This window comes from Alnus glutinosa, chromosome 14 (assembly GCF_958979055.1).
Source record: "Alnus glutinosa chromosome 14, dhAlnGlut1.1, whole genome shotgun sequence".
NCBI lineage: Eukaryota > Viridiplantae > Streptophyta > Magnoliopsida > Fagales > Betulaceae > Alnus > Alnus glutinosa.
In genome coordinates, this window is record NC_084899.1 from 25,084,143 (window position 1) to 25,104,889 (window position 20,747).

Sequence of the window (20,747 nt, forward strand, 5' to 3'; positions counted from 1 at the left end):
GTTTTAATAATCACCTTCTAAAACTGACCTTTGATGATTAACTTAACCTGCTTAACTAGTAGGTAAGTAGATAAGAACAAGAGGAATGAAGATTAGTTATATTTTATTACTTTTATTGAACTCCATTAAGATTTCTAGCCAATATGTTCTCTAATAAGCATGCTAATTGCCTAATTGGAGTGCTTAGAGTTATTAATAACTAATAATTCATAGTTAATGCATCTAAAAATAATTCGTAGCTAAAATAAAAACAATAATATATTTGATATTGGAAAAAGTCAAAGCCAGACACCAAACTCTTGATTAAAAAAAAAATTATTTTAATTAAAAAAAAAAAAAAAAAAGAAAAGAATTTTCTTTTCCTTTCTTGTTTTGTTTTTTGTTTTTGTTGTTTTTAACTAGTTGGTTTTACTTTGCTTTGAAGTGTTTTCTTTTTCCCTCTATCTGCGCGGCTTATCAAAATGTCCGCCAAAAGTGGGACCCAAGAGCGGTCCTCGAGAGAGCATTTCTTTTCTATATAGCCGTTTAAAAGGACAACCAATGAAGGAACGCTACGTGTAAAAATGGCTGGCTAAAGTCTGACACGTACTCCTAGGTACTGTTTGACTGCCCTGCTCGCCAATTGCTATCCTGCGCCGTGGGAACACTGTTTGTTCGGTGACTGACACGGCGTGGGTCCGGCTGGGTCCCAACCTCGTTGACTTTCCTCCTTTCCCCTCTCTTTGTGGGGTCATGGGGTACTTTAACAGTCTATCTTGGTAAATTGAGGAATTAGGCCAAAATTGGAGGAGCATTATAACAACACCTTCCTTTTGGAACTTGTTTAGCAAATCATTCTAAATTTTTCTATATTTCTTTTCATTTCTTTTAAAAAAAAAAAAAATCAAATCAAAATATTCTAATTTTTTTTTCTTTTTTATATCACATTAATAATTTTTTTTTAATTCAAAAAAAAAAAAATTTCACTACAAAACAAAAACCTTTTCACTTTTTTATAAAACATTTTTAATTTTTCTATCACATCAATCACTTTTTATTATTATTTAAACAAATATTCCACAACACAATTACTTACCAAAAAAGCTCAAATGTCCTCCAAAATTGCAATATAACGTTCTTAATGACTATAATACCCTCATGAAGATTTTTTTTTTCTCCAAAAGTCCGGCTTACCTTGAGTAAAAAAAATTAAAAAAATTGCACCATTAATCTATGTGGTTAACCTAAATTACAAATCACTCATGTCGTATCAAAATTAATTAAGATATTTCTGTAGTTGGCATAATTTACAAATTGCTCAATAAAGTCAAATTCCGTTAAAAATTTTGACAAATTCTGTTAGGTGTCACGTTAGTACCAATAATATAACAATACGTGCCACTCTTAATAAAAAAAAATATAAATAAGAAAAATTTAAAAAAATTATATTTTTGTAAAAAAAAAAATAGAAAATGAAAAGAGAAAGAGGCGGCTACCCCTAACGGCCTGACCAATGGGGGTGGCCGCACGCCACCCCTAAAGGAATCTAGGGAAATAGATAAAAGTTATTTCAAGGTTAAGATTAGAATTTATAGATATTATGATATATATATTATCACATGTTAAATATATTGTTAAATCATTTAAAACTAAGTTTTAGTTTTAAATGATTCGATGTCAAATATATATATATATATATATATATATATATATATATATATATATATCTTTAAATATAATAATTTATTATTATTATTATTATTATTAGGAATAAGTTAACATTATACTAAATAAAATAAAATATTTGGTATAAAATAATTGCTTAGGTCATAATAGTGGCAAAGAGCTCTTCCATTTAATCAATATTTCAATCAATCTCAAGTCAATTCCTTTATGATTTCCTTTTCTATCACTCTAAACTTTGGTTTGTCAAATTCAACACGCGTTTTTCAAAACACTTTATATTTAGTTTTTTTTTTTTTTTTTTTTTTTTTTTTTTTTTTCACGCATAATTAGTAAAAAAATTGATTGACATGATAGTATACCAAGTGCTAATACACCAACGCATAATCTTATCAAGTTGGTTACACAAGTCAATCCCCCCCACCTTCCCTCCACTTTCTTTAATTTTGCTTTCATACCTTATATTTAAATAATAATCTAATAATTAAATTTATTCCCTCTTATCAACTTAAATTCTAACATAATAATCTTATAGTAAGTTTGAACTTTAATTTTACAGTTTAACACTTATTTCAATTAAAATAATCTTATCTAAACTCAAACACGAGGAAGATTGTTAAAATATTATTTTAAATAATTAAATTCACTCATTATTATTAATTTAACATGCTATCAGATTCGAAATCATGAATTTGAATCTTAATTCTTAATTGTGTACATTTTATCTATTCCCACACGAGATAAATTCACAAAGAGGTGAAGAAAAATAAAACATTAGTTTGTATGTCAAAGTTTGGTGAAAGCCACGTAAGCTAATTTTATGAGCTAGGTAAAAGTTTTAGGAAAAATCACCATTTTAAGAAATTTTAAATTGTCTAGTCCTTTTGGAGTGATAGCACAGATCGATGTGGCTAGCTAGCGTTTTTCTTTAAGTCGTTACACATTTATCTTTATATCACGTGAATATTCTCACATGTTTTAAGAAAATATGTTGGTTTAATAGACTGAATTTATTCTAATAAAAAAAAAAAAAAAAACTAGTGTAGGAAAGTTAATGGGTTAAACCAATTATTTGCCATTCAATCCTGTATATACTTGATAACATTGGGAATTTTTGGATTTTTTTATTTTTTATTTTTTATTTTTTTTGTAGAGGTTTATTTGTGTTCGTGAAGCAATGACCCACTGATCCATATGTGTCGCTGTGATAGTGCTGAAATTTCAACGTCAGTCAAAGAAGAGGTGGTAAAGGAGCCAATTTCCTAAAATTGTCGAGGTGACAAAGCCATCATGCTTCGCACCAAACCTGTCTGGTTGAACTGATTATTATCCAGACGTGAATTATGGATCATCACCAATTTGGGTTTCATCGGATTGGTTAAATTGGAGCTGTTGGATTAAGACCGTTCACTCAAGGATACCCCCATAAAAAAGATTTGTGTGTGGACAGTTTAGCATACACAGTCCTTATCCTCGGATGTCTGATCTTCATCCTGCGGCTCCGGTTGGTCAAACCACTCACCAAACTCCTTTGTAATGTCTCAACATTTTAAGCATGTGCTTTGACCTCTATGTGAATTGGAACAGGAATTAGTTATGTGTTGTTCTGTCTCCATGACCAAAACCTGATTCTTCTTCAAATTCAATTGTTTGATAAAAAGGGAAAGGAAAATTAGATGGAAGGACTCAAAGGAGATGAGCTACAACTATCTAATCATAGGGTGGGTGGTTCATGCATTTTTACTGCACAAATAGGCATGGGCATATTTTTTTTCCACACAAGTATATGATGCCTAATGCCTATGGATGGATGCAACATATCTCGTGAGATCATTGATTAAACGACCATGCTGTTAGGGGTATTACAAAATTTTATAAACTGACGTGTCAGTTTTTATGTTAAGTCTGTTATGTGACATTTTACACGACATTTACTACGTTTATAGACTGACATGACAATCGTGTGACATTTATCACGTCAGCTACTAAAACGTAAACTATTGTGATGGTCTACGTGTCAGTTTACATGATGCTTATTATGTTTGTTACATGGCATTTATTACGTGTACAGGCTGACGTGACAATCGTTTAACATTTATCACGTCAGTTACTAAAACGCGGACTATCACTCCACCTTGTGTTCACGTTAACTTTATCCTTTTTTGTTTTTTGTTCTTTTTTTTTTTTTTCTAGTTATTTTCTTTTGGGCAGGGGAAAGGGGGATGTGATGGGTTTGTGACAATCTTTAATTGTTCACATTAACTTTTGAGGCTGAGGTACATGGCTGATAGTTCACAACTTTACCTTATGTTCTAAAGTTCATTGGTGGCAGTCTCTCAATTACAATCATATTTTCCTCTCCTTTTCTCAAGGAATCTCAAAAAAGTGTAGAGTTTATTTTTGTTTTTATATATTTTTTCCCCTCGATTTCATTCTTCTTGCCAAATTAAAAGAACTAACCCTTTGAGCTCTTCTATTAGGCTTTTTATTATTATTATTATTAAGCTGCCTCAATTTCATAAAAATTTAGGCAGCCTAAGAGAAAGGTTATACGACTGATCTCACCTTAATGTGAGGCGTAACTACTCCGGACTGCTTAGGATGCAAAAACCTATTTATTCCAAACAAGTGAGTTTTTAAATTTTTCACGCACCTTAATAAGGGAGATTCTGGTTCTCACCACCCACATGCCAATAGGTGATCTAGTGTATAGAGGGGAATCAAACTACTACCACCTTAAAGAGAGAATGGTGCTTGATGCCAAGGTAGGGAGCCTTCTGGTTAGCCCCACCACCTGGGAACATAACGTACCCCATTTCATAAAAGAAGACAATGCACTTTGTCCTACCTCATTACGCACTAAAAACATTCTGTCCTCTGTCCCTTTTTCTTGATTGGAGAATATATTTTCCTTTTAAATTTATCTTTCTTAGGGGAAAAAAAGGGTAGAATTTCACAAGCTTTTACAGGCACATGGAATTAACACTCTACTTTTTAATGGCCTCATTATTCATAAAGTCAAGAAAAGCAAAAGAACTTCTTCGGGATCCGGTGAGACATATTAGACTTTTGAGGTACAGCCATGATTACAAGTTGAAGTGGAAATATATGTTTGGTTTTGGACCTTCTATCTTGTATTCGAATTTATCAGCTACATTTGCTGTTGGAATTATTAGCTATTTAAACAACTAATCAGATCATATGGGATCGGATTCCTATAATTAAGAAAGTAAAGCACCTTTGCATGCACATGCTCGAACAAGAGGCTCATCGAAAGCCTCTCACAATTGGAAGAATCATTTTGTAACGCGGGGATAAAGAGATTATAAGAAATCCCAATACATCGTGTGGACGGACTTTCTCGAAATTCTTTCAGGATAAAAAAAAGAAGGGTTCATTGTCCCAACAAAATCCAGTGGTTGTCTCAGCGAAGGATTTTGATGGGCTCCCACATGTTAAGTCCAATAATGATTTTGATTTGTTAAAGTTTAGTGAAACTCAAAGAAAGATTATGGGCTTCATTTATTTGTTTCTTTTAATCTTTTTTCTCCACTTTGCCCGACTACCACATGGATGCTCCTTTATTTCCAAACCTTTATCTCTTTTCTCAATTAGCACACTTGTGGGAGGTATAAAGAGAGACATGCCGCAGCCAAAGTGAGTTGCTGACATGTAAGTTTTAAACATGAACTTTCAGCCACATACACACACACAAACTATCGGCCACGTTTCCACTTTTTTCTTACCTCACAAGTGCATGCATTTGCATTTGCATTTGCATTTGGACATGATATTACAACCCAACACTTTGTTTACACTTTACAACTAGAATGTTAAATGGTTTAAGAACTCTCACATGTGCAAGGATCCTTATCCAATAAAAGGTACATCAACTAGGCATAAGGCTATAGTTGAGCCAAATGTTTGAGTTCGGTTTTGGTTTTTTTTTTTATTTAATATAAGTCGAGTTCGAACTTATCACCGAACCAGATAATCTGTTCACTTATTTTTTAAATGAACTCGTGCTTGTTCACAAGCTATACAATTAACTTATTTATTTCATATATAAAGTAAATATTGCGATTGTTTAATTTTTTTCGTAAATCCATACTAATTATTAATAAATTAACTCAAATCTTAAACAATTTGATCTTCGAGTATATATATATGTTTATCTTATAATATGTATATACATTTATTACATACACACAAACTCACTCATGTACACATACACATATATCTTTATCAAGATTCACAATTAAAATAATTCAAAACTATATCTATTACATTAAGAAGATAATTTTTTTTTTAATCTTTCATATGCTTAAGATGTTCTCATTAGAAAATTAAAAATAATAAAAAATAAAGTTATACAAATCCAGTCGAGTTGTTTAAGAAACATGCTTGAATATTTGTTCAGGCTTTGTTTGCTTAAAAAATATATTGATTTCGAGTCGAGCTAAGTTGAATCGAGCCTAAGCCTCTTCGCTAGTGACTCTGCTCATTTCCAGCCCTATAACTTGGCAAAAATACAACCATTTTCACATTTTGGTCATTTACTGAAATGAATATCCTAAAATTAGGCTACTCAAATGTCACTGTAGTACGCAATATATATTAGAAATTAGAAATTAGAATTTAGAATGTGTGAAAAAAGTAATTCTATCGCGGATCTCTCAAAACTGATTCCATGAGAAATAGTGACTCGCTCTACAATAATGGACTATCAAAATGAAAGGTCGTGCAGCAGCCTAAGATATACAAACAAACAAATGCATATACATCCATATTTTGTCCACAACCCATTGTTGTCAATAATGGCATCACTACTCGATCTAGTGATTCTAGACAAACCACAACAAGGTGAATCTTCTTATTCATTGGCTATGCCCAATTTAGTTTTCAATCCTCTGATATTGACAAGATTGAACGAGAAGAAATTGACTGTTCTCAAGTCAAAAATATTAACAACTCAAAATATAAAAACAATTTTCATATTTATATCACATCAGAACCCGTTTTCAGATCAATTATTAAAAAAAAAAAAATCAAGGCCACAGGATCCAGTAACAAATCAAGGTTACTGCCACAGTATTCTTTAGAGATGTTCCGTATGGTGGCAACTGGTAACAAATCAAGGCCACAGGATCCAGTAAGCTTCAAACAAGAAATAAAATGAATGCACAAGAATCCAAATAAAGACAGTGAAAAGTAGCAATGATCCGTATACACGAAACAAAAATGATTTGATTTAACCTAAATGAAGCAGCAGTTGATAAAATCCCTCTTGAAAATTTGATTTAACCTATATGATTTTAATGGATTTTCCGGGCATCACAGTTTGCCAGCCTATGATGCCTACTAAAATTTGTCTGAAACATATTTGTCTAGTAGCAAACAAAGTTATTGTTTCCTTCCTCTTCCTTTCTTGGTTGGCTGTGCATCCATCTGTTCCTTCCCAGTAACTTCTGACGTCTCCGCTGCAAAATGAGAAAGCCGAACAGGTTTTCATTAGTGTATGGTAGGTGTCTCACGGTAAGAAAATTAAACCATTGCATTTCATATAGCATTTGAAACCAGTTTCTCTGATTATTTTAAGTTCATCATTATGACAAGTTTTAGGGAAAGACTTTAAATGTCATGAAATCTATACCGATTAAACCTTATAATAATGCATCGTGATACATCCATTTTTAGTAATTCCATTTCAAAATCTGTGGGCACTCAAGTACTCAACTACCCTGGATAGAAATAGAACAATTTACTTCCATGGAATACCAAAATACACCATAGATTACAAAGAGAAGCTTAGAATAAGATGATACCATCAGGGCCCCGAGCCATTAAAGTGAAGAATATGTTGTTAAGCTTCTCCATTTTCTTAGCATCCTGTGCCTGGTCTGTCTTAAACTTGAGACACTGGCAAAAAGCAGAAGAACCCATCATATGAGCAACCATATACTAAACCAATAGATAAAATTCTGATTCCGTGGTTATTCAACCACATGAGTGATATTCAGTTATTCTCAAACCATGACTAAATCACGTGTACTGAAAACATTCTCAACTCAATGTTATTCTCTTTACCTGAAAGCCATGACCAAACCACGTGCAAAAAAACATTCCCAACTCAATATCTAGCAACGAGTTGCCTAAAATATTTAGTCCAGGTTTATGATGCAAAAGCTCAGAAAATAAGCATATAATATAGCTTAAATTTGCCATTGCAACATAAGCAAGCATAGGTGTTTTTTCCCTTGACAAAAAAAAAAGTGCATGTCAGATTTCATTGATGCCTGAAATCCCCATAACATAGCAATGAACACTTATCGCATATAATCACTGGCATTCTAATTTAGAAAAATAGAGAGAAAATGTCCTCTAGCATATCAATCTCGAACTACCATCAGCACTTGTTCCAACCAAGAAAACTTTTAAAAAAAATCCACTCAACATAAAGTACATTGTGCAAATTAACTTGCTAGCAACTGTTTCGGAAAGACACAAGAACAAATGCACAAGATTTTCTCATTTTATATTATATAGCAATTACCTCCCAGGTCATGAGAGTTCTTTAACATGCACATTTATCAACATAAAACATATGATGGTTCATTGACTCCCCTTCACTATTTGATAGGGATAAGTACCCTGGACAGAATCAAGATTAATCAATAAGCATTTTATAAGCCCAAATTGTGGAGCAAGTATAAATCATTCAAGCATTTAGATTCAAACTCTTCTACTCATATCTTTCATATTTTATTTTCCTGTTTCATTCACTAGAAACTTTAACCAAAAAGCAGAGAAAACCTCTCTTCTCTAGCCAAAAGAGCATCTCTTGTGAGTCCCTCCCGTTGCACTAATCAATTACCCAATACTGCTACTAGAGTCGAGCTCTATGTCTCCTTCCCTAATGGCCTGCGTTTTACATCTCCGTCAATAACCACCCAAAAACACCAACTCCAACCTCCATCGAATCTTTGATGAAGCCAAACCACTACTCAAGAGACTCCTGACCAGCCAATGGCAATTATTGATTAGCAACTCAATTCCATTCCTTTCTCAAGATAAATTTTCTGGGTTTAACCATTTTCACTACAAATGGCAAACTCATAAAAACTACATATTGAAGGAGCGGACAAAAAAAAAAAAAACACAAAGAGATGGACAGAACAAAGACCCAATCAAAACCCATTGAGATTGGGCATTACCAATTTACTTGAAAGCATCACTAGACCCCAAATCCACAAGAAGATTCCATGGTTAAACCTAAAATCTAACATTCAACGCAATTGGGATTCCAATATTTGCTATCAAACACAACCTTAGACATTCCTCATTGAAACCCAGAAAATCATAGCCTTCACAACAGTAATACTCAATGACTTCGATCTAAATAACACATAAATAAACTTCTTAAAAAGCTCGTACCTCTCGGTTATCAGTGACCTTGAGAACCAGTTTACCATCGCAGTGCCGGTACTTCATCGCATACCGTGTCTATATCCAACAAATTAGAGGGGGAAAAAAAAAAAACAGTATTAACAAAATATTTAATTGTGGGGATACACCCAGTATATGAAAAAATAATCAAAAAATGAGTATTGCACTTTATCATCTTTTCCTCGGGCTTTCTCGGAAACCAAACAGGAGATAGAGAAGAGGAAAATAACAGAGAAAGTAGAAGAAACTATAAAAAAACGCACAGAATCGGGATCGGCACGGAACAACTGCACTGATCGCTCTACGAACTCATCCCACGAGGTTATGTAAACCATTGCGCCGCAAAGAGGAGAGATTGAGAAATCCAAAGAATCTGCAGAGGACCTAAAAAAACCACGTTATTTTGCTTTGGGTTTAAAACTTTAGGGTGGGCTTTTATATATAACAAAACGACATATAAATTTTTTTTTTAACAGAGAAATAACCTTTTCTTGGCCGTGAGGAAAATTATCACAATAAAAAAAAATATAATATATATGTTAATTTTATTTATTTTTTATTTTTTTGAGATAATATATGTTCAATTGTTTAACTGACTATTGACTAATGTGATCCCAAATCTCTTTATAGCTCTTTTATAAGAATAATACTAAAAATTATATTTTTATTTTGTAATTTGCTAGTACCTATTAGCATGTAATTAGAGAAATATCAGCCATTTTAAAAATTTAAATACTCCTTAATTACAAAAAAAATCTAAAGACCAGTGAGCCAAATGGATATGGCCACTAATTGATATTAGCTTTTGAGGTCCCATGACTCCCATACATGTTGGGATATAAATTTTGTGGAGGCGTTGTTCAGGCACGCGTACCCCTTGAACCGAAATGTAATTGGGCCACATGCCGGGAAAATTGGTCAGAATTTGGCCATTGTCATCAGATTTTGACATTCATTGTTGAAATCTAACAACAATAGCCAGAATTCGATAAAAGTGGCTAGAATCTTGCCAGCCAATGAAAGAATCTCGTTAACTGTAATTTTTTTGTTGTTGGTTATTTTTTTGTACAGGCCAAATGCCGAAAAATATTTTCAGATAAAATATTTTTTCTTAAAAATAATTTCGTTAAAAATATTCAATAATGAATCATAGCCGATGATCTAAATCATTGATTTTAACGATATTAAATCATGGCCCTTGATTTAAAAACAATATTAAATGTGGGAAGATTGCATGGAATAATGTTGAAATAGTTTTGTCATACAAAATCTTCTACATGCGATTAGGGGTGAAATAACCGCCTCATAATAATCGCCCGCTAACCGTAAAATCGTAAAACCGCATTTAAAAGCGGACCGCTAACCACCTTTGTGTGTGTGTGTCTATATATATATATATATATGAAACGGCGTCGTTTAGGTTTTTAACACCAAAACAGTGTCATTTCACTCCAAACCCCCCCCCCCCCCCCCCCCTTCCAAAAAAAAAAAAACCCTCAAGTTTCATCTCATTTTCTCATTTTGTCTGACTCTCAACCCCTCTCTCTCTCTCTCTCTCTCTCTCTCTCTCTTGCCGCCAAGAAGGCCTTGCTCACAAGGCTCAAGTCCAGTGCCGAACGCGTCTCTATCTCCATCGACATCTACAACCAAGGATCCTCGTACGTTAATTCCCAATCAATTTTGCAGTCTTCGATTTAATTTTTTCTGTATTTTCTATGTATGAATCCAAAACATATGTTTTCATGCGTTGTTTGATTGGTCTTATAATGCAAATATTCGTTGAAAATTCTCGATCTGATTGTATTTTTTATTGTTTTTTTGGTTTCATTTGGTTGCTTAGAAATGAATCCAAGCATAGCAATGGAAGTAAAATTTGAATCCTAATGCTTTTCACGGTTAGTGGGTATATAACCACCAACTGCCGAGGCGGTTTCATCCCTAATTATAAGAAGCTTTGATTAAAAAAAATAAAAAAAAAATCATAAAATCTTAATTTTAGTTTGAACCGTGCCAATATGCATGTGGTAAAATGCATATATGGACCAAATATTATAATTGAAAGATTTCCTATAATCAAGTTTGTTGAGGAATTGTCATTCCTCAAGCCCATATGAGCTACAGTCAAATTGAATTCAAGTTGATATACTGCAGCCGTAGTGGAGCGATTAGATGGATAATAGATCGGGTACAAGGTGTCGTATCCAGGGAGGTTTACCAATCATCTCCCCGAGCACGCATTCTCAATAGCCGAAGTTTGGCGCACAACCGAGGGTGTCGCCTGCCTGACAAATGTGGAGATTCTGGAATTTTCAACATTTGTTGGGATCTCCAGCATTTATTGAGTCAAGTACTAAACAGGGTCAAATCCGGCCGAAAGGAAGGGTAGGCTTTAGGACCAACCACTGCTCATACAGTGCCAAGTTGTTGTGCACCTCGCATCGGATGGTCAATAATCCTGAAAAATAGGGGATCGCCTTTTCGTCAGCAAATTCAAAAGGAAGTATAAATACACGATAAAAAGAGTAGGTAAAACAGAGCTGAACATATACTTTTATTCATTTATAATACCGACTTTTACTGACTTAAGCATTAGAAGAGGCTCGGCTGGCCAACCCAGACGTGCTTTTGCTGTTTTGCAGGTCCTTGTTTAATTAACCAATCAAAGATTACTTCATTTTATCAGTCTCTTAAAAACCAACTAAAAATTGACACGTCTTCGTACCAAAAACTGTATCAACAAAGTTGATTTGAAATTCTGTGTGATTATGCGGTAGTTTGAGTAACGCATGTCGTAAGTGGACTTTTTTTTTTTCTCTAAAAAAAAAGAAATAAAAAAAAAAGGCTTCAAATAAACAACCGAACCGAATGCAAGTTATGCAGTCTGAACCCAGAAAATGTCAATTTCACTTGCAATTAAGAGAGACTGATAGAAGTCGGCGTAGGGAAAGCAACACTTGGATCTCTCCCGGCAACAAACGAAAAGTCAAAAAGAAAGGGAAAATGATTTGTGGGGACGGGCCAATAGGCTTTTTGTATTAAAAAGTTAAGTTTTAATAAAAAAAATTTCTTTGGGATCCAGCTTCAGTGCTGTAAAATAAAATAACAGCACATCTGCTGTTAAAAATGGACGGCCAAGATCTGAGGACAAAAAAATTGAAAACACGACGTCATTTTAAAGACCATCTACCGTCTACCTCTAACGTCTCATTTTAAAACTAACGTCTTCCTACCACTGATCAGACCACGAAGGGAACAAAAAAAATAAAAATCCCACTGACCCAGCTCTAGGCCACGTGATTTCCATAGTTAAGCAACTTAAGCTTGGCAAGCTCATCCTCCACCACAACTCGGAGCCAACCCATCATAGCGTTCGAGTTTATCAGCCTCGGCTTAGCCCATGCCCCCAGGCACTCCAACAAATCGCCTACTCAACCACCATTTGTGCCCTTTCATCAACCATTTTTCTCCTGTATTTTAGATCTGTAAGTGTAACAAACTTAAAGTGAAAGGTAATAGCTAGATATGAAGACGGAAGGTTCAATGTATGAATGTATTACCTCCTTCTCAAGCCAACACACCACACAGTTAGCGAATTTAGGAGATATCATATAGCCTAAGACGAAAGCATCGAAGAAATACCTTGGACAACAAACACAAAGAATGCGCTCTTACCACCTCCACCTGGGCTTGGATACCTCCACAAAAGTCATGAGGTGCATTATTATTAGTGCATACGCTGATAGACTACGTCGTTTTAGAAAGCCAAATACAAAATATGTCGCAGATTGATGCGGGAATGAATGCTCTGTTTTAGAACATAAAAACAGAGGTGAATAGAGGGGAAAACAGACCTGGATGCATGAGCCCAAGTGACGGGATGATTTGGTCAAAACAGTTGCCTTGTAAATAGGGAGAGTTAGTAGTGGTCTTTGATCCAACCACCATTATGCTTGAATTTTTTGACATGCCCGAATAATTAATCAAGATGCTTCTTCCAGCTGAAAAAGGGAATTACTATTAAAAAGTTGCTCACATTCCAGAAGTTTATTCCACTTACTGGAGAGAGGGATGTGAGGTCAATTCTCTGGAGAGTCTCAGTAAGTGGAAGAGAGTATTGGGATATGTTAATTTTGGGATTTTCAGTTTATTGGTGGACATCTATCTTATGTGGTTCAGATGGCTACAAATTCTACTAGTCTTTAATCGCACTTAAGTGGCAGGTGAGCCAGATAAACTCAAATGCTATTGTAGCAGGGTAGCTCTGAGTTGGGGTGGAGGATGAGCTTGCCAAGCTCAACCATGGAGACCATGTGGCGAATGTTGGAGCTGGGGCCATTTTTTTTTTCCTTCGTGTTCTAAGTAAGTGGTAGCCTGGTAGGGAAGACATTAGTTTTAAAAGTAAACGTTAGAGTTAGACGTTAGATGTCTTTAAACGACGACGTCCTCTTTTTGAAATTTCTGCTATTGAATCTTAGCCGTCCGCTTTTTAACAGCAGATATGCTGTTCTTTTTTATAACAGCACTGAAGCCGGATCCCTTTGATAGCACGTCAAATGACATTTTTGTATTAAAATGGGAACGGAAAACTGTCCTCAACAGGTTTTTTGTATTAAAAAATTAAATTTTAATACGAAAATGTCCTTTGATATCGCATCAAACGATATTTTTGTATTAAAACTTAATTTTTTAATAAAAGAAGCCTGTTAGGGGACGGAAAGTTTACGTGTGTATCAGGATCAGGCCTCCAAAGAAAGACAAGTGATGGATGTTTGTGCCATTTTCAACTCCATATTTTCCAACTGGCTGACTTGGTGCAATGCTCTCCGTCGTCTCCGACAATTCTTCTCAGCCGCCACCGCCCACTACACCAACAATAGCACCAGAGGAGCATGAAAAAGAAGCAGTAAAGGGTGGAAGAGGGACGTGGAAGCACGCGGCTTTCCATGTCGCCACCACGATTGCCACTCCGGCTGCTTACGCTCCCTTGCCCTTCGCTCTTGCTTCTCTTGGTTGGCCCCTCGGTCAGTTCTCTTTCCTTCTTTGATTTTTTTTTTTTGGTAACCTCTGTTTGTTGCTCGGAAAACTTATTAGGGAAGGAAAAGGGTAGACTCAAGTTAGCTGAATTTTATGGATTGAGGCCAAAGCAATTATATATTCTGAAACCTGACAGTCCAATATTTTTTTAAGCACATGGTTCCATATAAGGGATTTGAGAGAGACTCCGTGTGAGACTTACCTCACCGGGTAGGTGGCTCCGTAGCCCAACATTTATTTGGACATGTGATTTCATATAAGGCCGGTTGGAACAAGTGGTTTCATAGCTGGACTAAGGTGGACGTAGGCAAATTGCCGAATTACGTAAATTTTTTTTTGTTTTTCTCTTTTCGATTCTTTATTATTCAATATCGTTGTGCATGATAAAAACAAGCCCTCTCACGTTATCTACCCTGTTTGGCAACCGAGTGGAATAATTATTCCACTCGGGTTTTTTCTAAAACCCGCCCGAATACTCGAATTTGACCCGAATTTCGTTTGAATTTTAAGCTGACATTTTGAGTAATGGCTGGGCCCCACGCGCAGGACAAGCTGTCTCCCAAAAAGCGCGTGGGTCCCACATATAAATAATAAAATAATACAAATTTAAATAAAAAAAATAAAAGAAATTAATTAAAAACACAAGGGGTGGCCGCGCGGTCACCCCCGGTCAGCGGGGGTGGCCGCGCGGCCTCCCCCCACCCACGCGGCCTCCCCCGACCACGGGGGGTGGCCGCGTGGCCTCCCCCGGCCACTGGGGGTGGCTGCCAACCGGCAGCTACCCTTGCATCATTTTTTTTTTTTAATTTTTTTTTTAAAAAAATTATTTATTTATTTATTAATTAAATAATCAATATATAATAAATTATTATTATTTAAATTATTATTTTACACAACTTTTCAAAATACCAATCATTATACACAACTTTTTAAACTTCCAATCATTTTTTACCATTAAAATATAATATTTTTCAATCTCAAAATTCAACATCCAAACACAATTTTTTACCTCGATATTTGTAAATAGAATTAGAATTCAATTCTAATTCTCAAAATTCAATACCCAAACGCACCACGAATCTCCTTGAATTTAGTGCTATAAGGAACAACAACACAACTTCATTTCTTTCTCTTTTGTTGATTGAAACATGCATAATATATATAAATTTCGTTTGCTGTAGTTCCTTGTTGATAATGTTTTACAATCCGTCCTAGGCCTTTCGAGGGAAACCCATTTGACCAAATCTTATTTCAGTTCAATAATTTTTTTGAACTTTTCTAAAGTGGGTTTATTGTAGAAAGGTAATTAAATAACATAGATCATGCATTCATGCTAATGTATAATGCTTTAAATTACGGCTTCTCGTTTTCTTGTGTTTTATATTTGGTTGGTGCTAATTTTTCTTTTTTGCCACCATTCTGTAATTTCCTTAACCAGGCAATCTCTTACTGTGGATATGTTGTTGCTAATCCACTTTTCTCCCCTTTTCAGGTGTAAGCAGTTTAGTGGGTGCAACATTGGCAACTTGGTATTCTAGTCTTATGATTGCATCGTTATGGAGATGGAATGGAAAGAAGCACATTAAGTATACAAAACTTGCAGAGAGCATCTTTGGTTGGTATTATCTCCTGAATTTCAGTTTATAATGATAAGAACAACAGTGACAACAAGAACTAGAATAAGAAATATAGCCTTGAAATCCAATTCAAGGTTAGCTTCATATAGGTTGTGTACTTGTCGAGCTATTATGATTAGGAGAACTCAAACATCCGTCTAAGAAATAAGAAATGTGGAAAAGAAAAGAAAAAGAGGGAATTCAGGCTTGTTGTTCCCAGTTTTGGTTTCATTTAGAATGGCATTACAGATTGGTTTGCGATATTCCTCAGGCGAGTTTCTTTATAATTCGGGATTATCTGTACTTGTATGTTGATTGAAGAAATTATTTTCTGGACCCTGTAAACAAGTAATATCCTTATCTATGTCTCCAGCATCACAACGCACTAGAAAGCAATGTACTTTTAGAATAATTGTAGCCATTAAATTATCTTTTGTCTATGATTGTGAGATGTTTGCAATAGTCTGTCTGAGATAATGAATATTAATTATCTTTTAGTGGTAAAGGCAGAGTGTTGATGGGAGAGACAATGTGTTACGATCTTAAGTGTAATGTCTTATATGGCTTAAATACAATCTTAATCATGTATATATAAGTTTTTTGACACTCTTCTCTTGCAAATCGATTTTCAAGGGTGGTGAGTTTCACCCAAAGTTTGTATCATTTGGTGCCAGAGTTAGCTACCACGTCAAGTATAGAATCGAAGATGTTGTGGCTTTGTGGTCGAGTCACAGAGGGGGTAATCTATAGGCTGGATTAAAATATCTTCATACTATGTATGGGCATAGTGTTAAGTCATTGAATATTGATAGGTGAATGGAGCTTCCAAAAGATAAAGGACTACAATCGGGTCAGTGTTAATAGAGTGGGCCGTTGTTGACGTCGACTGCAGAGCGTAGTGGTATATCACGATCCTAAGTGTCCCACATGGCTTTAAATACAATCTTAACCACGTGGATATAAGCTTTTGGATACCCTCTCCTTGCAAGCCTGTTTTCAAGAATGAATTCTACCCAAAATTTGTATCACAATGTCACCAGAGATTTAGAAGATTTAGAATAATTGTAGTCATTAAATTTTCCATGGATATTAATATACTTCTTCGCCCTTCTAAATCTTCTATGTTGAACCTTAGTGTTAATGCTTTGTTAGGTACATTTCAGAAAATCAGAACTTTAAAATTTGAAAATCCTACTCCTATTCCCAACCTGAAACATAGGGTACAAGTTAATTGAACTCTGGACCTCTTATTTCGCCCTTTGGATAACAAATGATCTATAGTTCCTATGGTCATTTTTTTATAAGTTATGGCAAGTATTTCCTTGAGTTACATATATTTCACTTGTTTTCTTCCTACAAGTTTTAATGCTCATATACAGTTAAAAGATCTTGATTTTCACAAATTGAACCAAATATCGCCACTTAACTGATGCATTTAACTTTGATGATCTTTTGAGTGCTTTTTCTTGTATTGCTCGTTCGCCATCTATTTTCTGCTTATTTGACTATAATATTTCTTTTTCCCACTTCTTGAAGGATTCTGGGGTTATTGCTCTATTGCATTTTTTCAGCAGGTGGCTTCTTTGGGCAATAACATTGCCATTCAAATTGCTGCTGGGAGCAGCCTTAAGGTTAGCAATCTCAAAATTAGAACACGAGTAATATTTTTGTTTCTTTCTCTTTTCTGATTGGCTGATTGGTTTGTTCCCTTTTCTGATTTTTTGGCGCGGGGGTTCTGCTTCATCTCTATGAAGGCAGTTTACAAATATTTTCACAAGGATGGTGCCTTGACCTTGCAGCATTTCATTATTTTCTTTGGTGCCTTTGAACTTGTTCTCTCCCAGCTTCCTGATATTCACTCATTGAGATGGGTAAACGCATTGTGCACTTTCAGCACTATTGGGTTTGCTGCTACAACCATTGGTGTGTCGATTTATGATGGTAGGCTTCTGATACTATTATTTGCTCTCTCATCAAACTCAGTCTCTTCAGAGCTTCATCTCCATTTTTTCCCATGTCATTGTAGGTAAAAAGATTGACAGAAATGCAGTAAGTTATAGTTTACAAGGAAGCTCCTCTCTAAAGACCTTTACAGCCTTTAATGCTCTCGGGATAATTGCCTTTTCATTTGGAGATGCAATGCTTCCAGAAATACAAGTAATATAATATACTTCCACAACACTTCACATTTGAGAAATTGAGTTTCATGGTTTTTCTTTTGCTGATGTTTTCAATCTGCTGAAGTCAGATTTGATTTTGTTTTGGTCTTTTGTCAGTCTACCTGTAGATTAAGGGAAAACATTTTTGTAAATTATATGTTCTTAACAATCAATAGGGTGACTTAAAGAATTATTTGCTTTCCAGAACACTGTAAGAGAACCTGCAAGGAAGAATATGTATAAGGGTGTATCAGCAGCATACACTGTCATTATCCTGAGTTACTGGCAATTGGCCTTCTGTGGATACTGGGCTTTTGGATCAGAAGTCCAGCCTTACATATTATCTTCTCTAACTGTTCCTGAATGGACAATTGTTATGGCAAATCTCTTTGCTGTGATACAAATATCAGGATGCTATCAGGTACTATTTGAACATTTATTACATGAACGGTTACATTTTACATAACATGCTTTGCCATTACAAGTTTACGTGTTTATCATTTTCTATCAGCTTAAGTTTTTTGGGACAAGTAGTGATTTAACGTTGATAGTTTGTTTTTTAAAAAAAAAATCAGGAATATTTCTAAATTTTGAGTAAATAAAGAGATCAAAAGTTATTCATAAAATCTGATGGAAAGCATGGTATGGTAAGAATTCAGAAGACAGTTCATGCAAACATTTTGAGAACATTATTCACACTGATGCATTGTTACAAACCGACCTCAGTGTTACAGTATCTGGCAATTAATCTCTAAAAATGAGCGATTTATTAGCTATGTGTTGTTTGATTTTACAGTACAGAAACAAATAATTTATGAAGTAGGCATCAAATTGTGAAGATAGGAGATTCCTGGAAAAAGAGAATATGACCATATGAGCATTCAAATACATAAATCCAAACTTCCTTTATATCAAACCAAATTTTTGTATGACTTATGATTATTTTTTCTCTTATTCCCAACTGGGGGGTTATTATTGGTTCCAAATATTTATAAATTGAATGCCTCTTCTTTTAGATATATTGCAGGCCGACATATGCCTACTTTGAGGAAAGAATGCTGTCCAATAAAGCTAATAGCCATTTTCCCCTGAGAAATCACCTCGTCCGTCTTATTTTTACCTCCATTTACATGGTTCTTATTACTCTTATTGCGGCGGCCATGCCCTTTTTCGGAGATTTTGTGTCCATCTGTGGGGCAATTGGGTTCACTCCACTGGACTTTGTCTTCCCTGCTGTAGCATATTTGAAAGTGGGAAGAATGCCCAAGAACACCGGACTTCGCCTTTCAATGCAGCTCCTTAATTTTGCAATAGCTTCCTGGTTCTCAGTTGTTGCAGTGTTGGGTTGCATTGGTGCAGTCAGGTTCATTGTAGAAGATATCAAGACTTACAAGTTCTTTCATGATATGTGAGTTACGTATCTCTACACTATTGTTATCTCTGTTCGTTTTATGTTTAGAGCATATTTGGAAGGGTTATGTATAGCTTCCAAGACTGAAACAGGAATTTACAGTAGGAAAATACTTAGGGTACTTCAACTTTTACTACGAAACTCATGTGGTAATTCACATTAATACAATCTGCTACAACATGAATGAAAAAAAATTAGTAACAAAATTTGACAGGTACATTTAATTATTTAGTGACTAATGTAGTAAGTGACACGTGAACTGCTGATACAAATTTCAGGTAGAACTCACCCTTAAAAATTGGCTTATTAGGAAATGGTACCGAAGAACTTTTATACACATGAAACTTAAGATTGCACTTAAACCACGTGGGACACTTAAGATCATAACGTATCACTACACTCCACAAACAATGTCTACTACGGCCTTCTATCGACATTGATCATATTCAATGACTTAATCTATCTTATAGGTCACTTTCTCTGTACCTCGACCACAAAGTCACAACTCATTTGATCTCATACTCAACGAACTGCGTTCGATCTCAAACTCGACATGGTGGTTAGCTTGGATACCAAATGATATAAACCTAAAGTATGATTCACCTTTGAAAACCGACTTACAAGGAAATGATGTCCAAGAACTTATATATACATGATTAAGATTGCACTTAAATCATGTGAGACACTTAAGATCGTAACAACTACTAAACGAGTTTGTAAGAGAGTTTTTTAACAATATTCTCTTCAATTTCAGCCTTCGGGAGACCCTTATAAATCATTACTTATATGTGCCGAAGTAGGAGAATCAGGAGACCCTTACAAACATTTTCAGCTTCCGATGGGCCTGTGGCTGCTCAAAGTGCAGGCTTCACCTTTCCAAAGGCCGCTTTCTACCAACATGGCCGCCGCTTGCAGGGCTATCAGCCTATCACATTGTTGTGGCCCAAGCACCAGCAAGGCAGCAACGGATGATGGGAACTTTCTATTTTCAGTCAAAGGAAAAGAAATTAAAAAAAGAAATGAAAAGAAAAAGAAAAAGAAAACCAGAACTAAAAATTAGCAAAGAAGGAGACCGTTTGGTTTAGTTTTGAATCAATTTAGGATTATATTATAAATAATTAAATGATAAATAATGTTGGAAATATAAAGATGTGGAACTACCATATAGAAAGAACACTGAATAATACGGCGAATGTAAATCTGTCTCTTAGACAGGGGCGGAGCCAGCCCTCCCAAGTTGGGGGGGCCAAAATTAGAAGAAATAATAAATTGTGGGGTAAAATTTTAATTTTTTAAAATTTTTTAAAATTTTTTTTTTTTTTTTGGGAGAACCTTGGGGCTGGGGGGGGGGGCCAGGCCCCCCCAAGCCTCAAGGTGGCTCCGCCCCTGCTCTTAGATAAACATTGCCTCCCACTTAAA

The 20,747-nt window shown here is 35.1% G+C and overlaps 2 protein-coding genes across 3 annotated transcripts; one reads left to right on the plus strand and one right to left on the minus strand.

The window, feature by feature from the left end:
* Positions 1-6,729: 6,729 nt before the first annotated feature.
* Positions 6,730-9,523, minus strand: LOC133857549 (signal recognition particle 9 kDa protein). Its single transcript, XM_062292816.1, has 4 exons — positions 9,372-9,523; positions 9,097-9,165; positions 7,488-7,581; positions 6,730-7,142 (listed from the first exon to the last, which is right to left on the minus strand). The coding sequence occupies exons 1-4, from the start codon at positions 9,441-9,443 to the stop codon at positions 7,066-7,068; spliced, it is 312 nt and encodes a 103-aa protein (XP_062148800.1). The 5' UTR covers positions 9,444-9,523; the 3' UTR covers positions 6,730-7,065.
* A 4,309-nt stretch (positions 9,524-13,832) lies between these two features.
* LOC133857555 (GABA transporter 1-like) lies at positions 13,833-20,392 on the plus strand. Of its 2 annotated transcripts, XM_062292820.1 has the most exons (8): positions 13,833-14,129; positions 15,635-15,757; positions 17,295-17,389; positions 17,513-17,699; positions 17,785-17,915; positions 18,123-18,338; positions 18,934-19,325; positions 20,083-20,392. In XM_062292820.1, the coding sequence occupies exons 1-8, from the start codon at positions 13,925-13,927 to the stop codon at positions 20,126-20,128; spliced, it is 1,395 nt and encodes a 464-aa protein (XP_062148804.1). In that variant the 5' UTR covers positions 13,833-13,924; the 3' UTR covers positions 20,129-20,392. The 2 variants fall into 2 exon arrangements, with proteins under 2 accessions (XP_062148804.1, XP_062148805.1); XM_062292821.1 differs by lacking the exon at positions 20,083-20,392 and having other exon boundaries at positions 13,834-14,129; positions 18,934-19,534.
* The last annotated feature ends 355 nt before the right edge of the window (positions 20,393-20,747 follow it).